At 39.1% G+C, this 23,390-nt stretch overlaps 1 protein-coding gene across 13 annotated transcripts in view; it reads right to left on the bottom strand.

Moving 5' to 3' along the window:
• The window catches only part of LOC118357681 (calcium-activated potassium channel subunit alpha-1-like), a 270,854-nt gene that overhangs the window by 12,151 nt on the left and 235,313 nt on the right, over positions 1-23,390 (bottom strand). For 7 of the 13 annotated variants that reach the window (XR_008077913.1, XM_052477630.1, XM_052477629.1 and 4 more), the window contains 7 exons: positions 23,173-23,266; positions 13,249-13,372; positions 12,494-12,718; positions 11,865-12,057; positions 10,088-10,204; positions 9,631-9,726; positions 469-599 (listed from right to left, as the gene is read on the bottom strand). Coding sequence is in view for 12 of the 13 variants with exons in the window: in XM_052477630.1 (XP_052333590.1) it covers positions 469-599; positions 9,631-9,726; positions 10,088-10,204; positions 11,865-12,057; positions 12,494-12,718; positions 13,249-13,372; positions 23,173-23,266 (980 nt within the window). In the remaining variant the exon portion in view is untranslated. The remainder of the gene's footprint in view (positions 1-468; positions 600-9,630; positions 9,727-10,087; positions 10,205-11,864; positions 12,058-12,493; positions 12,719-13,248; positions 13,373-23,172; positions 23,267-23,390) is intronic. The other 6 variants (XM_052477633.1, XM_052477631.1, XM_052477632.1 and 3 more) reach the window with 1 other exon arrangement.

Here is a 23,390-nt window from a genome sequence, read left to right as displayed (position 1 = left end):
GTCTGAAACTGGGTCTCTTTGGGTCTGAAACTGGGTCTCTTTGGGTCTGAAACCGGGTCTCTTTGGGTCTGAAACTGGGTCTCTTTGGGTCTGAAACCGGGTCTCTTTGGATCTGAAACCAGGTCTCTTTGGTTCTGAAACCGGGTCTCTTGGGGTCAGAAACCGGGTCTCTTTGGGTCTGAAACCAGGTCTCTTTGGGTCTGAAACCGGGTCTCTTGGGGTCAGAAACCGGGTCTCTTTGGGTCTGAAACCGCATCTCTTGGGGTCTGAAACCGCGTCTCTGGCAAGCCACAATGCTGTGTGAGCCCACCTTGCTAAAGCCTATATAGGCAATCGCTCAGGGGAGCCAAACGTTAGCATTTCGCTACACTCGCAAATAACATCTGCTAACCATGTGTATGTGAGAAAAATAAAATGTTGATTTGATTTGAAAAAGGCTGTGTAGTGTGTAGTTAGTGCATGTCTTACAGCACTCATCAGGGAATCCAGCACGCTGACTGCGAAAGCCGTCCCACAGGCGAAGGGCTGAGTGAGGTACAACTCTGTGTCAGGGTCGTCGTCGTCATCCTGGTCCAGGAACTGAACATTGGAGTCATTCACTGGTGGGGAAGACATTAAAATATGGACTTATTGATGTGTATGATACTACAGTGTTGTAGTATAGCATGACACTCAGGCTGTTCAACATACAGTACGCTATAACTAAAATCTGATCAACAGCTTAACCATCCTGCAGGAAATAGTTATCATGCATAACATATACATTTACACACAGCCGTAATCTCAGACATTATTCACGTAAAACAGCGATTCTGAAGCATCACAGATTCAGTCATAGAACGTAGACAATGCCAGATGGCACAGAGGGATTGCTTTAAACGGTCAATGGTTGTGGATATGGATTGTCAAAAGAGTCAGAGGGGATTTAATACGTAGGTATTCAAATCATGTGTAAACTTGGAGAAGATCTCAAATATTTACAGGCATCCTCCATGGAAGCAAACATATTGTATGTGAGAATATTGTCTCTGGTTGGCTTTGTGGTCAGCTACAGTATTACAACCCATATCCCCAGGCCATTCATGGACTCATGACTTCATGCACATTAAAAGACTTAAGCTTTGAATTTCAACATAAGCAATCTTCAACCGTATCAACAACATCAATAAGATGTTGTTAAGTCTTGTAAATATAGCTATAGGTCCAGCTATAGTTATTCATTTGAAGAGAAAATATGTAAATATTTTTCTAAACACACCTTTGAGCACAAAAAACACCTAGAGCTTTAAAAAAGAAAGTATTGATGTTGTTTGGTTTCGGAAGTGCTACTCCAACCGTGTGCTAAATAAAAATCAGCCAGACCTGACAAGAGTCAGATGAAAGGAAGGTCATCGGCAAGAGAAATTATCTATGTTGTTCATAAGATGATACTACGGAAACAGACCTAAAACGCTACTATGGAACCCGAACTACAGAAAAAGAGATAAGATGCTTTAATGGAAACAGAACTAAGATGATACTACGGAAACAGAACTAAGATGATACTATGGAAACAGAACTATGATACTATGGAAACAGAACTAAGATGATACTACGGAAACAGAACTAAGATGATACTATGGAAACAGAACTAAGATACTATGGAAACAGAACTATGATACTATGGAAACAGAACTAAGATGATACTACGGAAACAGAACTAAGATGATACTATGGAAACAGAACTATGATACTATGGAAACAGAACTAAGATGATACTACGGAAACAGAACTAAGATGATACTATGGAAACAGAACTATGATACTATGGAAACAGAACTATGATACTATGGAAACAGAACTATGATGATACTGTGGAAACATAACTATGATACGATGGAAACATAACTAAGATACTATGGAAACAGAACTATGATTATACTATGGAAACATAACTAAGATACTATGGAAACATAACTATGATACTATGGAAACAGAACTATGATGATACTATGGAAACATAACTAAGATACTATGGAAACATAACTATGATACTATGGAAACAGAACTATGATGATACTATGGAAACATAACTATGATACTATGGAAACATAACTATGATACTATGGAAACAGAACTATGATGATACTATGGAAACAGAACTATGATACTATGGAAACATAACTATGATACGATGGAAACAGAACTAAGATGATACTATGGAAACAGAACTATGATGATACTATGGAAACATAACTAAGATACTATGGAAACATAACTATGATACTATGGAAACATAACTATGATGATACTATGGAAACAGATCTAAGACGATACTATGGAAACAGATCTAAGATGATACTACGGAAACAGAACTGTGATGATACTATGGAAACATAACTAAGATACTATGGAAATATAACTAAGATACTATGGAAACAGAACTAAGATACTATGGAAACAGAACTATGATACTATGGAAACATAACTATGATACTATGGAAACAGATCTAAGTTGATACTATGGAAACATAACTAAGATACTATGGAAATATAACTAAGATACTATGGAAACAGATCTATGATACTATGGAAACAGAACTAAGATGATACTACGGAAACAGAACTAAGATGATACTATGGAAACAGAACTAAGATACTATGGAAACAGAACTATGATACTATGGAAACAGAACTAAGATGATACTACGGAAACAGAACTAAGATGATACTATGGAAACAGAACTATGATACTATGGAAACAGAACTATGATACTATGGAAACAGAACTAAGATGATTCTATGGAAACATAACTATGATGATACTGTGGAAACATAACTATGATACGATGGAAACATAACTAAGATACTATGGAAACAGAACTATGATTATACTGTGGAAACATAACTAAGATGATACTATGGAAACAGAACTATGATGATACTATGGAAACATAACTAAGATACTATGGAAACATAACTATGATACTATGGAAACAGAACTATGATGATACTATGGAAACATAACTAAGATACTATGGAAACATAACTATGATACTATGGAAACATAACTATGATTATACTGTGGAAACATAACTATGATACGATGGAAACAGAACTAAGATGATACTATGGAAACAGAACTAAGATGATACTATGGAAACAGAACTATGATACTATGGAAACATAACTATGATACTATGGAAACAGATCTAAGTTGATACTATGGAAACATAACTAAGATACTATGGAAATATAACTAAGATACTATGGAAACAGATCTATGATACTATGGAAACAGATCTAAGTTGATACTATGGAAACATAACTAAGATACTATGGAAATATAACTAAGATACTATGGAAACAGAACTAAGATACTATGGAAACAGAACTATGATACTATGGAAACATAACTATGATACTATGGAAACAGATCTAAGTTGATACTATGGAAACATAACTAAGATACTATGGAAATATAACTAAGATACTATGGAAACAGATCTATGATACTATGGAAACAGATCTAAGTTGATACTATGGAAACATAACTAAGATACTATGGAAATATAACTAAGATACTATGGAAACAGAACTATGATACTATGGAAACAGAACTATGATACTATGGAAACAGAACTATGATACTATGGAAACAGAACTATGATACTATGGAAACAGAACTATGATACTATGGAAACAGAACTATGATACTATGGAAACAGAACTATGATACTATGGAAACAGAACTATGATACTATGGAAACAGAACTATGATACTATGGAAACAGAACTATGATACTATGGAAACAGAACTATGATACTATGGAAACAGAACTATGATACTATGGAAACAGAACTATGATACTATGGAAACAGAACTATGATACTATGGAAACAGAACTATGATACTATGGAAACAGAACTATGATACTATGGAAACAGAACTATGATACTATGGAAACAGAACTATGATACTATGGAAACAGAACTATGATACTATGGAAACAGAACTATGATACTATGGAAACAGAACTATGATACTATGGAAACAGAACTATGATACTATGGAAACAGAACTATGATACTATGGAAACAGAACTATGATACTATGGAAACAGAACTATGATACTATGGAAACATAACTAAGATACTATGGAAACAGAACTATGATACTATGGAAACATAACTAAGATACTATGGAAACAGAACTATGATACTATGGAAACAGAACTATGATACTATGGAAACATAACTAAGATACTATGGAAACAGAACTATGATACTATGGAAACAGAACTATGATACTATGGAAACAGAACTATGATACTATGGAAACAGAACTATGATACTATGGAAACAGAACTATGATACTATGGAAACATAACTAAGATACTATGGAAACAGAACTATGATACTATGGAAACAGAACTATGATACTATGGAAACATAACTAAGATACTATGGAAACAGAACTATGATACTATGGAAACAGAACTATGATACTATGGAAACAGAACTATGATACTATGGAAACAGAACTATGATACTATGGAAACAGAACTATGATACTATGGAAACATAACTAAGATACTATGGAAACAGAACTATGATACTATGGAAACAGAACTATGATACTATGGAAACAGAACTATGATACTATGGAAACAGAACTATGATACTATGGAAACAGAACTATGATACTATGGAAACAGAACTATGATACTATGGAAACAGAACTATGATACTATGGAAACAGAACTATGATACTATGGAAACAGAACTATGATACTATGGAAACATAACTATGATACTATGGAAACAGAACTAAGATGATACTATGGAAACAGAACTATGATACTATGGAAACAGAACTATGATACTATGGAAACATAACTATGATACTATGGAAACAGAACTATGATACTATGGAAACAGAACTATGATACTATGGAAACATAACTAAGATACTATGGAAACAGAACTAAGATACTATGGAAACAGAACTATGATACTATGGAAACATAACTAAGATACTATGGAAACATAACTATGATACTATGGAAACAGAACTATGATACTATGGAAACAGAACTATGATACTATGGAAACAGAACTATGATACTATGGAAACATAACTATGATACTATGGAAACATAACTATGATGATACTGTGGAAACATAACTATGATACGATGGAAACAGAACTATGATACTATGGAAACAGAACTATGATTATACTGTGGAAACATAACTATGATACTATGGAAACATAACTATGATGATACTGTGGAAACAGAACTAAGATGATACTATGGAAACAGAACTAAGATGATACTATGGAAACATAACTATGATGATACTGTGGAAACATAACTATGATACTATGGAAACATAACTATGATGATACTGTGGAAACATAACTATGATACGATGGAAACATAACTAAGATACTATGGAAACAGAACTATGATACCATGGAAACAGAACTAAGATGATACTATGGAAACAGATCTAAGATGATACTATGGAAACAGATCTAAGATGATACTATGGAAACAGAACTGTGATGATACTATGGAAACATAACTATGATACTATGGAAACATAACTATGATACTATGGAAACATAACTAAGATACTATGGAAACATAACTAAGATACTATGGAAACAGAACTATGATACTATGGAAACAGATCTAAGTTGATACTATGGAAACATAACTAAGATACTATGGAAATATAACTAAGATACTATGGAAACAGAACTATGATACTATGGAAACAGAACTATGATACTATGGAAACAAACAGAACTATGATGATACTATGGAAACAGAACTATGATACTATGGAAACATAACTATGATACTATGGAAACATAACTATGATGATACTATGGAAACATAACTATGATACTATGGAAACAGAACTATGATACTATGGAAACAGAACTATGATACTATGGAAACATAACTAAGATACTATGGAAACAGAACTATGATGATACTATGGAAACAGAACTATGATACTATGGAAACAGAACTATGATACTATGGAAACAGAACTATGATACTATGGAAACAGAACTATGATACTATGGAAACAGAACTATGATACTATGGAAACAGAACTATGATGATACTATGGAAACAGAACTATGATACTATGGAAACAGAACTATGATACTATGGAAACAGAACTATGATACGATGGAAACCGAACTATGATATTATGGAAACAGAACTATGATACTATGGAAACCGAACTATGATACTATGGAAACAGAACTATGATACTATGGAAACAGAACTATGATACTATGGAAACAGAACTATGATACTATGGAAACAGAACTATGATACTATGGAAACAGAACTATGATACTATGGAAACAGAACTAAGATACTATGGAAACATAACTATGATACTATGGAAACAGAACTATGATACTATGGAAACAGAACTATGATACTATGGAAACAGAACTATGATACTATGGAAACAGAACTATGATACTATGGAAACAGAACTATGATACTATGGAAACATATTTATGATACTATGGAAACAGAACTATGATACTATGGAAACATAACTATGATACTATGGAAACAGAACTATGATACTATGGAAACAGATCTAAGTTGATACTATGGAAACAACTAAGATACCATGGAAACAGAACTAAGATACCATGGAAACAGAACTAAGACGATGCTATGGAAACCGAACTATGATAGTATGGAAACAGAAGAACTAAGATACCATGGAAACAGAACTAAGATGATGCTATGGAAACAGAACTAAGATGACACTATGGAAACATAACTATGATACCATGGAAACAGAACTAAGACGATGCTATGGAAACAGAACTATGATGCTACTATGGAAACATAACTATGATACCATGGAAACAGAAATAAGATGATACCCTTCTATGTTCTATGCTTGCTGAAGACCTACAGTAGCTAGCCAGGTACTAGCTAACACCAGACACAGATGAGACCCTTCCCCCTGTGTTTGTTCTATGCTGGCTGAAGACCTACAGTAGCTAGCCAGGTACTAGCTAACACCAGACACAGATGATACCCTTCCCCCTGTGTTTGTTCTATGCTGGCTGAAGACCTACAGTAGCTAGCCAGGTACTAGCTAACACCAGACACAGATGATACCCTTCCCCCTGTGTTTGTTCTATGCTGGCTGAAGACCTACAGTAGCTAGCCAGGTACTAGCTAACACCAGACACAGATGATACCCTTCCCCCTGTGTTTGTTCTATGCTGGCTGAAGACCTACAGTAGCTAGCCAGGTACTAGCTAACACCAGACACAGATGATACCCTTCCCCCTGTGTTTGTTCTATGCTGGCTGAAGACCTACAGTAGCTAGCCAGGTACTAGCTAACACCAGACACAGATGATACCCTTCCCCCTGTGTTTGTTCTTTGCTGGCTGAAGACCTACAGTAGCTAGCCAGGTACTAGCTAACACCAGACACAGATGATACCCTTCCCCCTGTGTTTGTTCTATGCTGACTGAAGACCTACAGTAGCTAGCCAGGTACTAGCTAACACCAGACACAGATGATAGCAGTAACCTAGAAGTGTATTTGCCTTATATGAATAGTTAATTGCTGACATGCTGCAGTCAAATGTTGGAACTAGTAGACGATGTAAAACAGTGTGAAACACACCTTCTATGATGTTCATTACACGGCCATACTTATTTAAATAAGGTAAGAGAATAAGACATTACCATTGGTGCATTAAAATTGTGCTTTTTGTGATAACTGAAAGCCATGCCTCCGATATCATTTTCAGGTACGCCTTGCCTTTTCAAGTGAATTCTCGAGTTACCACCATGAATGTATTTGTTAGAGAAAGAGACGTGGTTTTTGTATTGGTACATTTTCAGTCCTGTGGTCTTCATCAAGGGACTTCCTAGGCATATGTTATCATTCCAATTAAACTCTTTATGACAATTTGTTATATATCTCACGAGGCCATATTTTGAGGCCTAATTTTATCCTAATACAGTGAACTGTAATTAATGGTTTACAGGCCACATCAGGCCTGCAAGTAGGATTTCAAAATGCTGGTAACCTTTCCCAAATTCTCAGATTTTCAACAAATCCTGGTTGAATGATTTCCTGTTTATTCCGTTTCCAGGAATCTTCCAACTGGGACTTCTGGGAAATCTGGGAAATGTGGTTAAAGTTGCCAGAATTTTTCAAACCTACCTGCAAGTCACATTATTCTGGGTTACAATGTGATGTGTAATTCCTATTCGAACAGCGACAGAATTAGGATAACCAACAGATGGAATTTTTATTCTCCCGCAACCTACATTATTAATAAAGACTGCCATGGTTAGGAACACTGTGAGGAGACTACCTAAGCCATCTAAACTGGACAAGCATTTCAGTTAAAGTGCAAAAAGACTGATTGGATAAGTTTAGAAAAATGTATGTTATTGTGTCTTTGTGTAGCATAAGATTAATGAATAAATTAAACTACATTCAAAAACACAGATATTAAAAATAATTCTATAATCAACCTGCAGTAAAGCATTCTGGGAAATATGGTAATAATTATGGTACAAATGTGCCTTTTTTTGGGGTACCACCCCAGTGACAAACCCATTAGTTCCTTTAGGTTGCAAAAATGTTGTATTGTACCCGATGGTGGGTATTGAGGGTACACAAAATACGCTTGTACCTTGGGAAAAATGTATATTTGAGTAATTTAGCAGATACTCTTATCCAGAGCAACTTAGGTGTGTAATTAGGGTTAAGTGCCATGCTCAAGGGCACATCGAACTAGCAACCCTTGAGTTACTGGCCCAACGCACTAACCACTAGGCTTCCTGCCGCCCAGAAATGTACCTTCACACTGTACCTCTTTTGTTGAGAGTGTGATTCTTGTACCTTTATATTCAAATTATTGGATACATGAATTATAATCTTCATCCGCACATGTAGCCTAAAAAGTACCGAACTGTACCATGTGAGATTATACGTGTACCTCTGAAGGTACATTATGTGTTTTTAATATTGCTGTACAACAGGGAACAATATTATACCCTAACCATACCATTATTTCTAAGTGTATGAAAACAGAAATAAGATGCTACCATGGAAACAGAACTGAGATACTACTATGGAAACAGAACTAAGACGCTACCATGGAAACAGAACTGAGATGCTACAATGGAAACAGAACTGCGATACTACTATGGAAACAGAACTGCGATGGTACTATGGAAACAGAACTAAGATGCTACTATGGAAACAGAAGTAAGGTGCTACTAAGGAAACAGCCACGAGGACTTGTATTGGGGATCAAAGAGCCTTGTGATTCTCAGAAAAGAGAAATAGGCCAAAACAAGACAGTCAATTCCAACAAGAGAACCCAGAGTAACAGAGTACAATCTGCTCAAAGTGATACCCTGGGAATGAACCAGACTAGGGTTACATCCCAAATCACACCCTATTCCCTACATAATGCACTACATAAGGAATAAGGCTCCATTTGGGGTGTAACCTAGGCCTCTTGGACCAGGCAGACAGAGAAATCAAAAGGAAGCTGGAGGAGGACGAGGCGGCTCGGCGGCGGTAAGTGCAACACCGAGGCAGCGGCTTCTTACCCAGTTCTGTTATTATGTGTATGTTGATCCCACTGCTTGTATCCTGACTGAATGAAATCACAGGTAGGACTTTGCCTGCTGCTTTTACTAACGGTGCTACAGACAAGTGTTAGGGAGAAATAGTCACGAGGTTAAAGATTAGATAAATGTATTAGTCATGGAATGGTTGAAAACATGAAAATCACCTTCAGAATGTGTTAGAAAGCATAGATTGACTGAGGAATTCTGGTCTGTTTCGTTTATTAAAAAGCTGAAACATCCGTACTATTACCACACTGGATCAGATAAAAAAAATATATATATTCTCAATCAGGCAATTCATTTCGGTGTTTTTTCATCACTCTAAAACTATACAAAAAATGTATGTATATAATTCCATGAAACCTTCCTTTTCACCCATTTCACACTCTTTAAGGACAATGCCAGAGGGACATTTCATTCATACCTGCTGACATACCTAGTTCAGTGATGATGGGGACATTGGCTCCTGTGGTGATGGAAGCCTGTGGGACCAACCCCCCGTGAACTGGACTGTTTTCAGGAGAAGACCTGTCCATGCCTGGCAGGGTGAAACCTACATGGAAACATACAGAGATGCTGATGACTGCCTACGACAGATGATGATATAATGCCTTATTATGTAGCTGTTATAAAGGCCTTATGAATGCATACATTCGAGGCCTACAGTAACATGTTAACACAAAGCATATTCCTGTCATGAGGCACTTATCTATTCTCCAAAGAAAGTATAGAACTACAAGGAAAATGGAATTGATATGATTATTTATCAATACTGTATAACATATTTTAGCCATTCTTGGTCACATTCAAGTCATTTGGAGTAAGCCCATATTACGCAATGTTGAGTCAATTCAGCTGTATTCATGAGAGGTGCCTCCATCCGTAAATATCACAATATAAACGTTTACATGTTGCTCATTTTGTCTCCCGTCAAAGTGTCGCCGTCTGAGTGGAGTCTCAAAAAAAAAATACAAATATTCTAATGCTGAAAAAGTGTCATAAATACATAACACGAAATAACAGAAACAAGTGAGGTGAGAGTGAATCTAAATGGACTTGACATCCTCCCTTTTTTCTCTCTCCCTGACAAGTAAAAACATGAATTCGGTGACGCTGCATGAATAATACACAGCCTGTGGTTTGACATCTGTCACTTGCTGCTGACTAAAGCCCGACCACTAGGTCACACAAGTATTATAGAGGAACAACCAGGTCAAGAGGTCCCTTAAAGTAGTACAGTCAATGGCAGGACGGGAATGCCAGTCCGTTATTGAAGCCCGTTTCGTCTCACTTCTACGTCTCACGCGATGTCAGGAAATGTTTTGATATAATATTCATAAATTACTTCCTGTATCATATTTTTTTTGTGTGTGTAAAATTGATTACAAATTAGTAATAAGAATCAAATGTGTAAGATAATCTATAATTTAATTTGCTTAATGCCAGGACAATGTCGGGATAATGCCAGGATAACGCAGAAGATAATGTTGGGATAATGTCCAGATAACGCATACGATAATGGCAGTACAATGTGAGGATAATGCCAGGATAACGCCCATATAATGTCAGGATAATGTTTGGATAATGTCAGGATAATGCCCGGATAATGCCAATTACCAACAAGTAGCCATAGTCATTGTAACCTGAGGAACAATCATCACCAGAGATTCCTGTCAAACACAGTGACATCAGGTCAAACACACGCACGCACGTGGACACACGCGCACACACACACGTACGCGCACACACACATTGTTGTACAGCTAACCTTGTGGGGACACACAATTCAGTCCCATTCAAAATCCTATTTTCCCGTACCCCTAACCCTAACCTATACTCTTACCCTAACCCTAACGTTAACCTTAACCTTGTGGGGATTTCTGGTCCCCACAAGAATAGTTAAACACGTCCACACACACACACACACACACACACACACACACACACACACACACACACACACACACACACACACACACACACACACACACACACACACACACACACACACACACACACACACACACACGCTAACCCTAACTCCTAACCTTATCCTGAAAACCTAACTTTAACCCTAAACCTAACCTTAAACCCAACCCTAACCCCAAACCTAACCTTAACCCTAACCCTAAACCTAACCTTAACCCTAAACATAACCTTAACCCTAACCCTAAACCTAACCCTAGATCCTAACCCTTAAAACCCTTCCTTACCTTGGGAGGTAGCCTGCAACACCCCGATGCTGTCGTCAAACTGCATAGACTTGATGTTGAGTGACGCCAGGATACATTCCTTGTCCTGCAGTGAAGCGTCGTCGATATTGCTCTGATTGGCCGACAGGATGACACACATGTCACAGAGGTTGATATTGACGGCCCTCAGATCGGCCCGGCTCAATGGTGTGCCCTGTGACAGGAGGTGAAACAAACATAATGCTATGTTATAATGACTCGTACAACACTGTACGTAAAAAAGGCTAAATAAATTTCTACACCATCGAGAGAAAATTGACTGGCTGCATCACAGCTTGGTATGGCAAATGCACCGCCCTCGACCACAAAGCGCTACAGAGGGTGGTGCGGACAGCCCAGTACATCACCGGGGCTGAGCTCCCTGCCATCCAGGACCTCTATACCAGGTGGTGTCGGAGGACAGTCCGAAAAATTACCAAAGACTTTTCGGAAGGGCTCGTAAAAGCAAGCATTTTCACGGTAAAGTCTGCACAAGTTGTATTCGGAGCATGTGACAAATACATTATTTATTTATTTATTTATTTTGTGTCTTTCATCTGCAGGAAAACACATTGAGGATATCAATTTTGTGATTTAACTCTTTAACTCACAGGTAAGATGGAGACTTTGGGGAAGTTGTGAAGGGTCTCCCATTCCCTCTTCAGGTACTCCAGAGAACCCACAAACACGATGGGTTTCAGCTCGTGGTAGTGGAAGTTGCTAGCTCTCAGAGGCATCACAAGGTTCCTAAGGCCCACCAAAGCAGACTTTGCGTCTCCAAATATACAGACGACCACGTGGCCGCTTAGAACAGTCATGGCAGCTTCGCTCCGGGTCTGCAATGGTCAGACAGAACCAAACGGGTATGTAAAATTACAACAATACTACTTCGTCTAATTTAAATTGTAAAATGTGTCTATTACCATTTAGCAATGTGTTCAGATGATTTATTTTCATTCAGTTCATCTGAATATTTTAGAGAAGAAATTGTCCATTAAAATGATAATTAGCCCACTGTAATATTTATAGACTGTCATTGTAATTAACAAATTGCAATATAACATATTGATATAAGAAATGTCCTATACACAGGACCCCCTCAGTGGAGCTAATGGCATGTCAACCACCTCATTACAACGTGTTTAACTGCCCTGTCCATGTCTGGTGGAACTTCGTGACACGACAAATCTGTCACGGGGAGAGAACCGTGTCCCAAATGTCACACTATAACCTTTACAGTGCACTACTGTTGACCAGGGCCCACACGGAAAATCCCAAAGTAGTGCACTATATAGGGAATGAGGTGCTATTTGGGACACGACCCGTGATGAATGACCACCTCAGCGTGAGGGAGTGAGGTACCCACCAAGATGACCTTCTCGATGTCTTTGGACTGGCACCAGTGGAACATCCCTGTGGAGTCGTACTTCTTCACGTTCACATCCATGTTCTCAATCTGTTCGTTCCCCGGCATGAGGAGAGGGTCATGCCTAATCAAACAAAAGAAAGAGGGGAGAGAGAGAGAGAGAGAGAGAGAGAGAGAGAGAGAGAGAGAGAGAGAGAGAGAGAGAGAGAGAGAGAGAGAGAGAAGAGAAATGGAGGGATGAGAGATAGACCTTGAGGGAGGATTGGAGGCTTGTCGTCGTTGTGTCATTTTAAAAACGTATTGAACTGGCGCGTTGTCGGCGACCGCCGGTCAATATCTGAACATCAAGGTGAAGGGATTATTAGGCAATAAATTGAGAAGCATTATTTACATGCGGTCGTATAGCTGAAAAGTGGATCGTTGGTTGGTGATACATATTCATCTGGTTTATATTTCATCTGAGCAGATATAGATGCATGTACTGAATATCGTGCATAAAAGCAAGAGATTAAGGACGTCAGGATACTAAAGGATGTTTAGTCTACATCTCAGAAGAACCTTCAGGTAAGGGAACCTGACTGTTGCTTACAGTATGGATTTGTCCAAATGGCACCCTATTCCCTATATAGTGCACTACTTTGGACCAGAGCCCTATGACACCCTATTCCCTATATAGTGCACTACTTTGGACCAGAGCCCTATGGCACCCTATTCCCTATATAGTGCACTACTTTTGACCAGAGCCCTATGGCACCCTATTCCCTATATAGTGCACTACTTTTGACCAGAACCCTATTGGAAAGGGTCCCTTTGGGACACAAATTGTGTTCGCGCCCTATTTCACGGGTGTTAAGTGTCCCTGCACTCAACATAGCACTTTACTTCCTTTGGGTTTTTCACACATCAGCATGACTTCCCATCAAACTTCCGTTTCTATCCTCCAAAACAGACTCATCAATATAACATTAGAAACATTTTAAAAGGGAATCTGCAAACAAATCACATTTACTCAAAATCGAAGCTTTGTCGTGTACATTTTTTCCCCCCCTGCTTATTCCTGTCAGAAGCGATCAGTGGAGACGCCAACAAACTGCAGAAGCATCAGAGTGGGTGACATCTAGGACAGCGGTGTGGCGGAGGAAGGAAGGAGAATGCATCAGTACACTGACACTTGATGCCTCCCAAATGGCACCCTAATTCCCTGTATATAAGTGCACTACTTTTACACTAAGGCCCATGGGGCTTTGGTCCAAAGTCGTGCACTTATATAGGGAATTAGGGTGCCATTTGGGACAAACCCCTCTGACTGGCATGAGCATGGAGAATTACGGCCTCCTTACAGCTCCTGACAGTAAAGACTTAACAGACCTCACTTAATATTTCATCGATTTGCCCCAATCATATTTTATATTTTCTTTCTAAACTGAAGGCTATTAATGTTTAAGCATCCAAGCGGTGTATGTGTGTATGTCAGGACCAAATAAACAATGTTACTAATTACTGAGAGAGGTTATGAGCGTCTGAGCTTGATGCTATCGTACACTGACCACTGCAGTGGTCTCCGAACAAGGGTACCTATCTGTGGTTGTAGTGTGTGCTGACGCTATAAAAAAGGAGATGAGATTTTGAAAACAGTTGTAATATTAATGTTGTGGAGGCAGACAGGGTAGAGGAAAGAGATCTCATTTCACATGGGGCCAATCTTAAAGCTCATTGTGTATGGGGATAAATAATTAGGATATAATGCCCAATCACCAAGTGCTTACAGGCCTAGAAAAAAAGCATGCATTTTACCATATATATAACTTTGAAAATAAATATTGGAATAATCTAGTTTTAGTTCCATACATCGTCACTAGCTCTTGTTACAACATGGATTTGTCAAATTAGTGAAGATTAAACTCTGAAATATAGACAGGAAACATCTGCCTTCATCCCTAGACCTTTAAATACTTCATATATTTTATTAGTTAAGTGCACTGTACCTTTGCTCTGTATGGACATTAGAAGAATGCCACCCTAAGTAAGGTTTTAAGTATGACGGTGTCAGCTGACACTGCAATCCCTCAGGCTCCATGAGACAGGAGAGCTAAAATGTCTGTCTGTGGGGATTTACCCCAAGGCTATAGCCATAATGTCCTCCCTCTCAGGAAGGTAGTTGGATAACGCAGGCAAACGTCTTCTTTAAAATGCTTTCTACTTCCCAACATCCAATCTGTCAGGAGAACTCAATTTCACATTCAAAATGACCTGCATATGTGAGAGACACAGAAAGGTTGTGTGAAAATGGGGCTAACTGAGGAAAATGTTGTGTTTAAATGGGGCTAGCTGAGGTAAATGTTGTGTTTAAATGGGGCTAGCTGACGTAAATGTTATGTTTAAATGGGGCTAGCTGAGGTAATTGTTGTGTTAAAATGGGGCTAACTGAGGTAAATGTTGTGTTTAAATGGGGCTAGCTGAGGTAAATGTTGTTTAAATGGGGCTAGCTGAGGTAAATGTTGTGTTTAAATGGGGCTAGCTGAGGTAAATGTTGTGTTTAAATGGGGCTAGCTGAGGTAAATGTTGTGTTTAAATGGGGCTAGCTGAGGTAAATGTTGTGTTTAAATGGGGCTAGCTGAGGTAAATGTTGTGATTAAATGGGGCTAGCTGAGGTAAATGTTGTGTTTAAATGGGGCTAGCTGAGGTAAATGTTGTGATTAAATGGGGCTAACTGAGGTAAATGTTGTGTTTAAATGGGGCTAGCTGAGGTAAATGTTGTGTTTAAATGGGGCTAGCTGAGGTAAAGGGTAAAGTTTTGGTTGTAATCATACATCGTGCATTACTTGAAAAGAGACACTTCATGCTCGTCAAACATCTCATTCCAAAATAATGGGCATTAATATGGTGTTGGTCCCCCTTTGCTGCTATGACAGCCTCCACTCTTCTTGAAAGGCTTTCCACTAGATAATGGAACATTCCTGCAGGGACTTGCTTCCATTCAGCCACAAGAGCATTAGTGAGGTCAGGCACTAATGTTGGGCGATTAGGCCTGGCTCTCAGTCGGCGTTCCAATTCATCCCAAAGGTGTTCGATGGGGTTGAGCTCTGTTTAGAGCCCTGACTATGCGCAAGTTCTTTCACGCCAATCTCAACAAACCATTTCTGTATGGGGGCATTGTCATGCTGAAACGGGAAAGGGCCAAACTGTTGCCACAAAGTTGGAGCACAGAATTATCTACAATGTCATTGTTATGCTGTAGCATTAAGATTTCCCTTCACTGGAACTAAGGGGCCTAACCCAAACCTTGAAAAACACAGCCCCAGACCATTATTCCTCCCTCCACCAAACTTTACAGTTGGCACTATGCATTCGGGCAGGGAGCGTTCTCCTGGCATCCGCCGAACCCAGATTTGTCTGTGGGACTGCCAGATAGTGAGGCGTGATTCATCACCGCCAGAGAATGCGTTTCCACTGCTCTAAACCAGACGACGCTTGGCATTGTCAACGTCACTTCCAGAGGCAGTTTGGAACTTGGTAGTGAGGACAGCCGTTAGACGTTTCCACTTCACAATAACTGCATTTGACCTTGGGCATGGCAGAAATTTGACGAACTGACTTGCTGGAAAGATGGCAGCCTATGACGATGCCACGTTGAATGTCACTGAGCTCTTCAGAAAGGCCATTCTACTGCCAATTTTTTGTCTATGCAGATTGCCTGGCTGTGTGCTCAATTGCCTGTTGTGGCTGAAATAGCCAAATCCTCTCATTTGAAGGGGTGTCCACATACGCTTGTATATATAGTGTATGTTAAACATTTATTTTTGTAATGAGGCTTGCTTCCCTCTTATGGCTAGAAATAAGCTTGTTCAGGCCACTTTTCTCTCTCTGTTATTGATTATGGTGACTTGTTTTATATACATGCATCCTCTTCCGTCTTACAGAGACTGGACTCTGTTAATCATGCAGCGTCCTCTGTCTTACAGAGACTGGACTCTGTTAATCATGCAACCTCCTCTGTCTTACAGAGACTGGACTCTGTTAATCATGCAACCTCCTCTGTCTTACAGAGACTGGACTCTGTTAATCATGCAGCGTCCTCTGTCTTACAGAGACTGGACTCTGTTAATCATGCAACCTCCTCTGTCTTACAGAGACTGGACTCTGTTAATCATGCAACCTCCTCTGTCTTACAGAGACTGGACTCTGTTTATCATGCATCCATGTGCTTCATTACAATTGCCAAGTCTCTCACCCGCCATTGCACATTGTACCAAGTGGTAGGTTGGACCTCACTTTATATGCGCAGAAAGATATGTATGTGTTCATCTACAAAGCCCCTCTGTAGTCTGGTCTCCTTCACCACCAGCAGTTACCATACCCAGTCTGCTAGGTGGTTGCTATTTAAAGTCCCCAGGACATTTACAGTATTAGACAAGACTGCCTTCTCGGCCTGTGTACAGGACGCGTGGAATAGTCTACAATCCCTGCTTCATCTAGATATGTTAGTGTCACTAAATACATTTTTAATATTGACGGGAGACTCTGTTACAGAGGAGTGTAAATACTTTTCTTTAGGATGGACCATGTTGTTGTGTGTTTTAATTCTGTAATGTATTGATTGTTGCTGCCTTCTTGGCCAGGTCTCCATTGAAAAAGAGACTCTGGGTGTCATTGGGCTTTTTCTGGTCAAATAAAGGTTAAATAAATGAAAAAATAACATTTTAGGATAATACGTTTTACGAAATTGGCCTTGCGCTCACAATGGTTGATCATCACAAAGAACCACTTTCATTGGCTTATCAACATATATTTTAGCAATTGGTCCAGTAGTTGCCTTCACTGTAAAACTTTCCCTTGTAAATTCACAGCAAAGTTGCCACATAAATATTGTAATTTTGCTTTACAGCAGGGATGCTGTATAATGTTTTATACTAAGAAAAACAGTTCTGTATTAATACAATAACATTAATATACTGGCAAATCTGCTGCCAGTATGATCCTGTAAATTTACACTACAGTATGTTACCGTGATCAGTTTTACGATACCACTACACTTACTGTAATCTATTTTCTGTGATTGCAATTCATTAATAATTCATGTTTGAATTAATTAATTAAAATCATTGAGGGGGAGGCATGGTTTGTACGTTACTGTAATTGCAAGGGATTGGTGCAAGCAGGTTGACTTCTAGGGTAATGTGTTTACATATTATAGCATATCAAAAATATATATTAACGTTTGGCTTTAATATCTCTTACACTTCGAGAGGCCTCAATACTCTAGTAACAATCATCAGCTGGAGCACCTTTATCTGACCAATCAAGAGCAAGTTGTTATTTACAACGCCGGCCTGACGTAGTGTTATTTTAATGCTCTGTAGGAAGGTGAGAGGAAGAGCAGAACAGGTGGTAAATATAAGAGTGAAAACATTTAGTGGTTTTTACACCCCCCCCCCCCCCCCCCATATTTCATTACCAAGCATGTTTCACCACTCACTCAGTGGAGGCTTGTCACTTCAATCTGCGCTCCCAGCCATTACTGGTGAGCGAGGCACAGACTATGTCTGCCAAGATAGCTATCTCTCACAGTCTCAGACGCGGTGAGTCCCAAATGGAACTCTATTCGTTATGTAGTGCATTACCTTTTGACCAAGGGTCCATCTGGTTATTAGTAATTCACTACGGTCGGGAATATGGTGCCATTTGGGACGTAGTCACTGTCCAACCCTACACCGCCGCTCGCCTCAGCTGCACTGTTCCCGTCATGACGTGTGTCACGGTGCGGACGAGTGCGAGCTAACGCTGTGTGACTTTGTCTCGTGACCCATAAGGGACTCTGTGGAAATAGAGTTCGCCTCAGCCAGGAGGAAATCACCTAGGAGGGGGTAGATGTGACTTGTTACACTTCTGTGACACGTCACATTCTCTCTCTGACGTCATCAGGCTATATCGCCGTGTCCTTTTCTCAAATAGCACCCTATTCCTTACTTTTGATCAAAACCAAGTGTAGGAAAGAGGGTTCTGTTTGGGACACAGCCCCTATATATAATATCTCTACAGCTGATTCTACTGACTCTACTTCCAGGGATAATTTCTATAGTTTTTGTCTTCATAAAGGTGTTTCTAAAGTGTGTTTTAACTTCCTTTTTTAACCAGAAGGCAGGTAGCCTAGCGGTTAGAGCAGGTAGCCTAGCGGTTAGAGCAGGTAGCCTAGCGGTTAGAGCAGGTAGCCTAGCGGTTAGAGCAGGTAGCCTAGCGGTTAGAGCAGGTAGCCTAGCGGTTAGAGCAGGTAGCCTAGCGGTTAGAGCAGGTAGCCTAGCGGTTAGAGCATTAGGCCAGTAACTGAAAGGTCGCTGGTTTCAATACCCCAGCCAACATTGTGAAAAAAATGTTGATGTGCCCTTGAGCAAGGCACTTAACCCTAATTTACTCCAGGGGCATCGTACGACGATGGCTGACCCTGTAAAACAACACATTTCACTGCGCCTATCTGGTGTATGTGACAATACAGCTTTTTATTTTTTTATTTTGCTTTCATTAATGTGTTTCATTATTTTCACTACGTAGATTGAGTTGAAAATGTTGAAATTGTTGAAATTGTTCTGAATGACATGGGTCTCAGATCCAAATAAAAATAAATGTTTTATTTATTTTTTAAATTCGAATTAGTAAATATTTATTCTGACTAGCTACTGTACATTGTAGATTTATCTCTGTGATGGATGGATTTTAGATTCACTTTCAACATGAAAGATAAAACATCAGTAGCATATAAAATCCATGCATTTTAGAACATAGGAGTTGACAGCTCAACTGAGTGGAAACTCTGCTAGAAGCTGGGCATTTTAAATGGGCTCTTCCAGCATTCCCTTTAGTAAGAGCACTGTAGCTCCTAGCTGTGAATGAGCATTCACTCCCCCCCCCCCCCACGCTCCGCTCCAGCAGGCAATGGAATCAGGCAATGGCTTTGAACCCCCCCCCCCCCATCATACAAACTGACAAAGGCATGCCTTTCAAAAACCCACAGCCAATCTGTTGATCATTACTTATTTACAAGGGCCGTGGGGCCCCCAGGTCCTGTAGAAAACACATGGTATACGTAACCAGATGTTTTTTCTATCAGCTTGTAGAAATAAAGTATCCCTTAGGCTACTGCAAACAATCGCTTCTTCGAGTTCACAGTGCAGGCAGCCAGACGATGCACCTTAGTATTTCATGAAAGATTAGGTCAGTATACAGTATTAAATCAGATCCACTTGTATACGGTATTATATAAGATCAGTATACTGTATTAGAATCAGATTCACATATATACAGTATTAGATCAGATTCACCTGTATACAGTATTAGATCAGATCAGTAAAACAGTATTAGATCAGGTCGTTATAACGTCTTAGATCCGATCGTTATACAATTTTAGATCAGATCAGTAAAACAGTATTAGATCAGGTAATAAATTATTAGATCCGATCGTTATACAGTACTAGATCAGATCCACCTGTATACTGTACTAGATCAGATTCACCTATATACAGTATTAAATAAGATCCACCTGTATACAGTATTAGACCAGATCAGTAAAACAGTATTAGATCAGGTCGGTATAAAGTATTAGATCAAATCAGTATACAGTATTAGATCCGATCGTTATACAGTATTAGGACAGATCCACCTGTATACTGTACTAGATCAGATTCACCTATATACAGTATTAAATAAGATCCACCTGTATACAGTATTAGACCAGATCAGTAAAACAGTATTAGATCAGGTCGGTATAAAGTATTAGATCAAATCAGTATACAGTATTAGATCCGATCGTTATACAGTATTAGGACAGATCCACCTGTATACTGTACTAGATCAGATTCACCTATATACAGTATTAAATAAGATCCACCTGTATACAGTATTAGACCAGATCAGTAAAACAGTATTAGATCAAATCAGTATACAGTATTAGACCAGATCAGTAAAACAGTATTAGATCAAATCAGTATACAGTATTAGATCCGATCGTTATACAGTATTAGGACAGATCAGTCAGTATACAGTACTAGATCAGATCGGGATACTGTATTAGATTAGGTCCACCCGTATACCCAGCACTATTAGCATGGCTAACAGCGGAGTATGATAGGATAGGATGAACTATAATGTCCAGAGGGTAAAAATAGTCTTAGACACACAGTGCCGCAGTAAACAAAATAAACACTGTACATACACACTGTGGTGCGTTAGCGTCCATTTAGCTCAGGGCTATAACATGAAAAGTCTGAATAGTATTAAAAGATCCCCAGAGCTTCGACTACCTTTCCAGGAGCCAGGGAAACCTCCGAAAGCGTTACTGTACAGCTCTGACATTCACTTTGAAGCAAATCAGACGAGGCCAAATGCCTCCAAATAAATTTTACCAGTCCGAAACAGATCAAAGAAAACATGCATAAATGATGTGGCGAACAGGGACGCGGTTTAGTTACTGTACAAAGATGATTTTCCTCATGTAAGCAGGTGAGCAAATGCTTGTTGGTAACTGTAGGACTGTAGTATTATCTTAACTAGCATCGAGGTACCTTCAATTACAACTTGCTTTTACACAAAGTATATACAATAGCAATGTACAGTTGAATTCAATCCTATTTTATGCAGAGAGTTTTACAGTTGTTCCATACTCTGCAATGTGACTTCCCTCTGATCTGGTTTGTCTATTACCTTTCCCCTTGAATGATAATGTCTCTTCTATTCCTTCTAATGGCCTCGTGTTGAATAGCAGTTCCTATCACCCGTCAAAATCAATAAACACTCAATTAATTCCACGGGACAAGATAAAAGCAAGGTAGCATTTGATTTTCAGTTTGGATGGCGTTGAGGCATATCACACGTGGTCTTGTGAACCAAAAATAGAACTCAAAGGGATCGCTACAATAGAGTTGCCGGGGGCGATAGAGCCACAGGAGTCTCTCTGATTGGTTGGTGCTGTCATTAGTGTCACTGATGTTTAAAAGTCCAGCACATGTGGATGGGACTGGGAGGGGTGACAGTTGAGGCCTTAAAGCTAGAGTATTACTTCTCGTGATCGGTCTGTCTCTCTCATGAAATAAATATTGAAGCTTATGTCTTGTCTTTTTAACAGCTGACAAATTGACAGCGTAGAAATGTTTCAGCTTTAGAGAGTTCTCTGTATCGCTCTCGTTCTTATTCTGTGTAATGTGTATCATCAAGGAAGTTACGACCTGTGACTGAATTCAGGAAGGTGATCCTGTGTCAAATGTTGCAGACTTGGATTTAAGAAGAAAAAAAAGTGAAGCTTGTGGTGCGTTAGCGTCCGGTTCAGCTACAACATGAAAAGGTCTTAGTCTTAGTCTATAGGTCTTAGTCTAAAGGTCTTGGCATATCATTCACTGCAGTTGGGGGGGAACATGGGAAAGTTATGCATCTTGTAAATTTGATAAACTTGTTCTCCCAATTTGGAGACAAGTAGGAGAAAAAAACAATCACTTGAGTCAGCATCGTTCACACCCTCTTAATTAGGCCCCACTCATCTCCTTAAGAATAAACAAATGAGTCAGCATGGCATTGTCCTCCAGGAAGTAGTGTCTCTATTATCCCCCTCCATTATCTCAGCCAATCAGGGATCGTGCCTTTCTCCCTACATAGCTCAGTGCTTTCTCCTTGGCTAAACTAGGCTCATAATAATTTGTACAAAATTCATACAGTATTAACAAATCCCAGACCAGTCTGTAATCAATGCATACGAAAGTTTCCATGGTCAAGAAGGCATTTCTGCAAAAACCAATACAAATATATATATATGTTTTTTTTAACGGCCCTACTGTGAAGTAGAAAAGAGCGTCAAACGCCTACTATCCTGAATCCGGTCACATATAAAGAAACACTAACGGAACAGTACTGATAGATAGTGTTCTCTTGAAGCTGTTGTCTTACCTCGTCATTTTTGGTGAACTGTTGGGTGAGTTCCTCGTGTTTCCATTGCCTTGTTTCTTTTTAGGCGAAACAGCTGACTGCTGCTCTTCTTCCACTGCAATAACAGGCGAGAGTGGGAGAAGCCAAGGAGGTGAGATCACATACAGGACTTGTCTTATACATTTTACTGTAAGTTAGTTAGTACACCAAGACAACACAGGACAATCGGTTCAAAAGTC

Source organism: Oncorhynchus keta, chromosome 24 (assembly GCF_023373465.1).
Source record: "Oncorhynchus keta strain PuntledgeMale-10-30-2019 chromosome 24, Oket_V2, whole genome shotgun sequence".
Lineage (NCBI taxonomy): Eukaryota > Metazoa > Chordata > Actinopteri > Salmoniformes > Salmonidae > Oncorhynchus > Oncorhynchus keta.
Note: the sequence above shows the minus strand (reverse complement) of the source record. Positions and strands in the feature narration are given on the sequence as shown.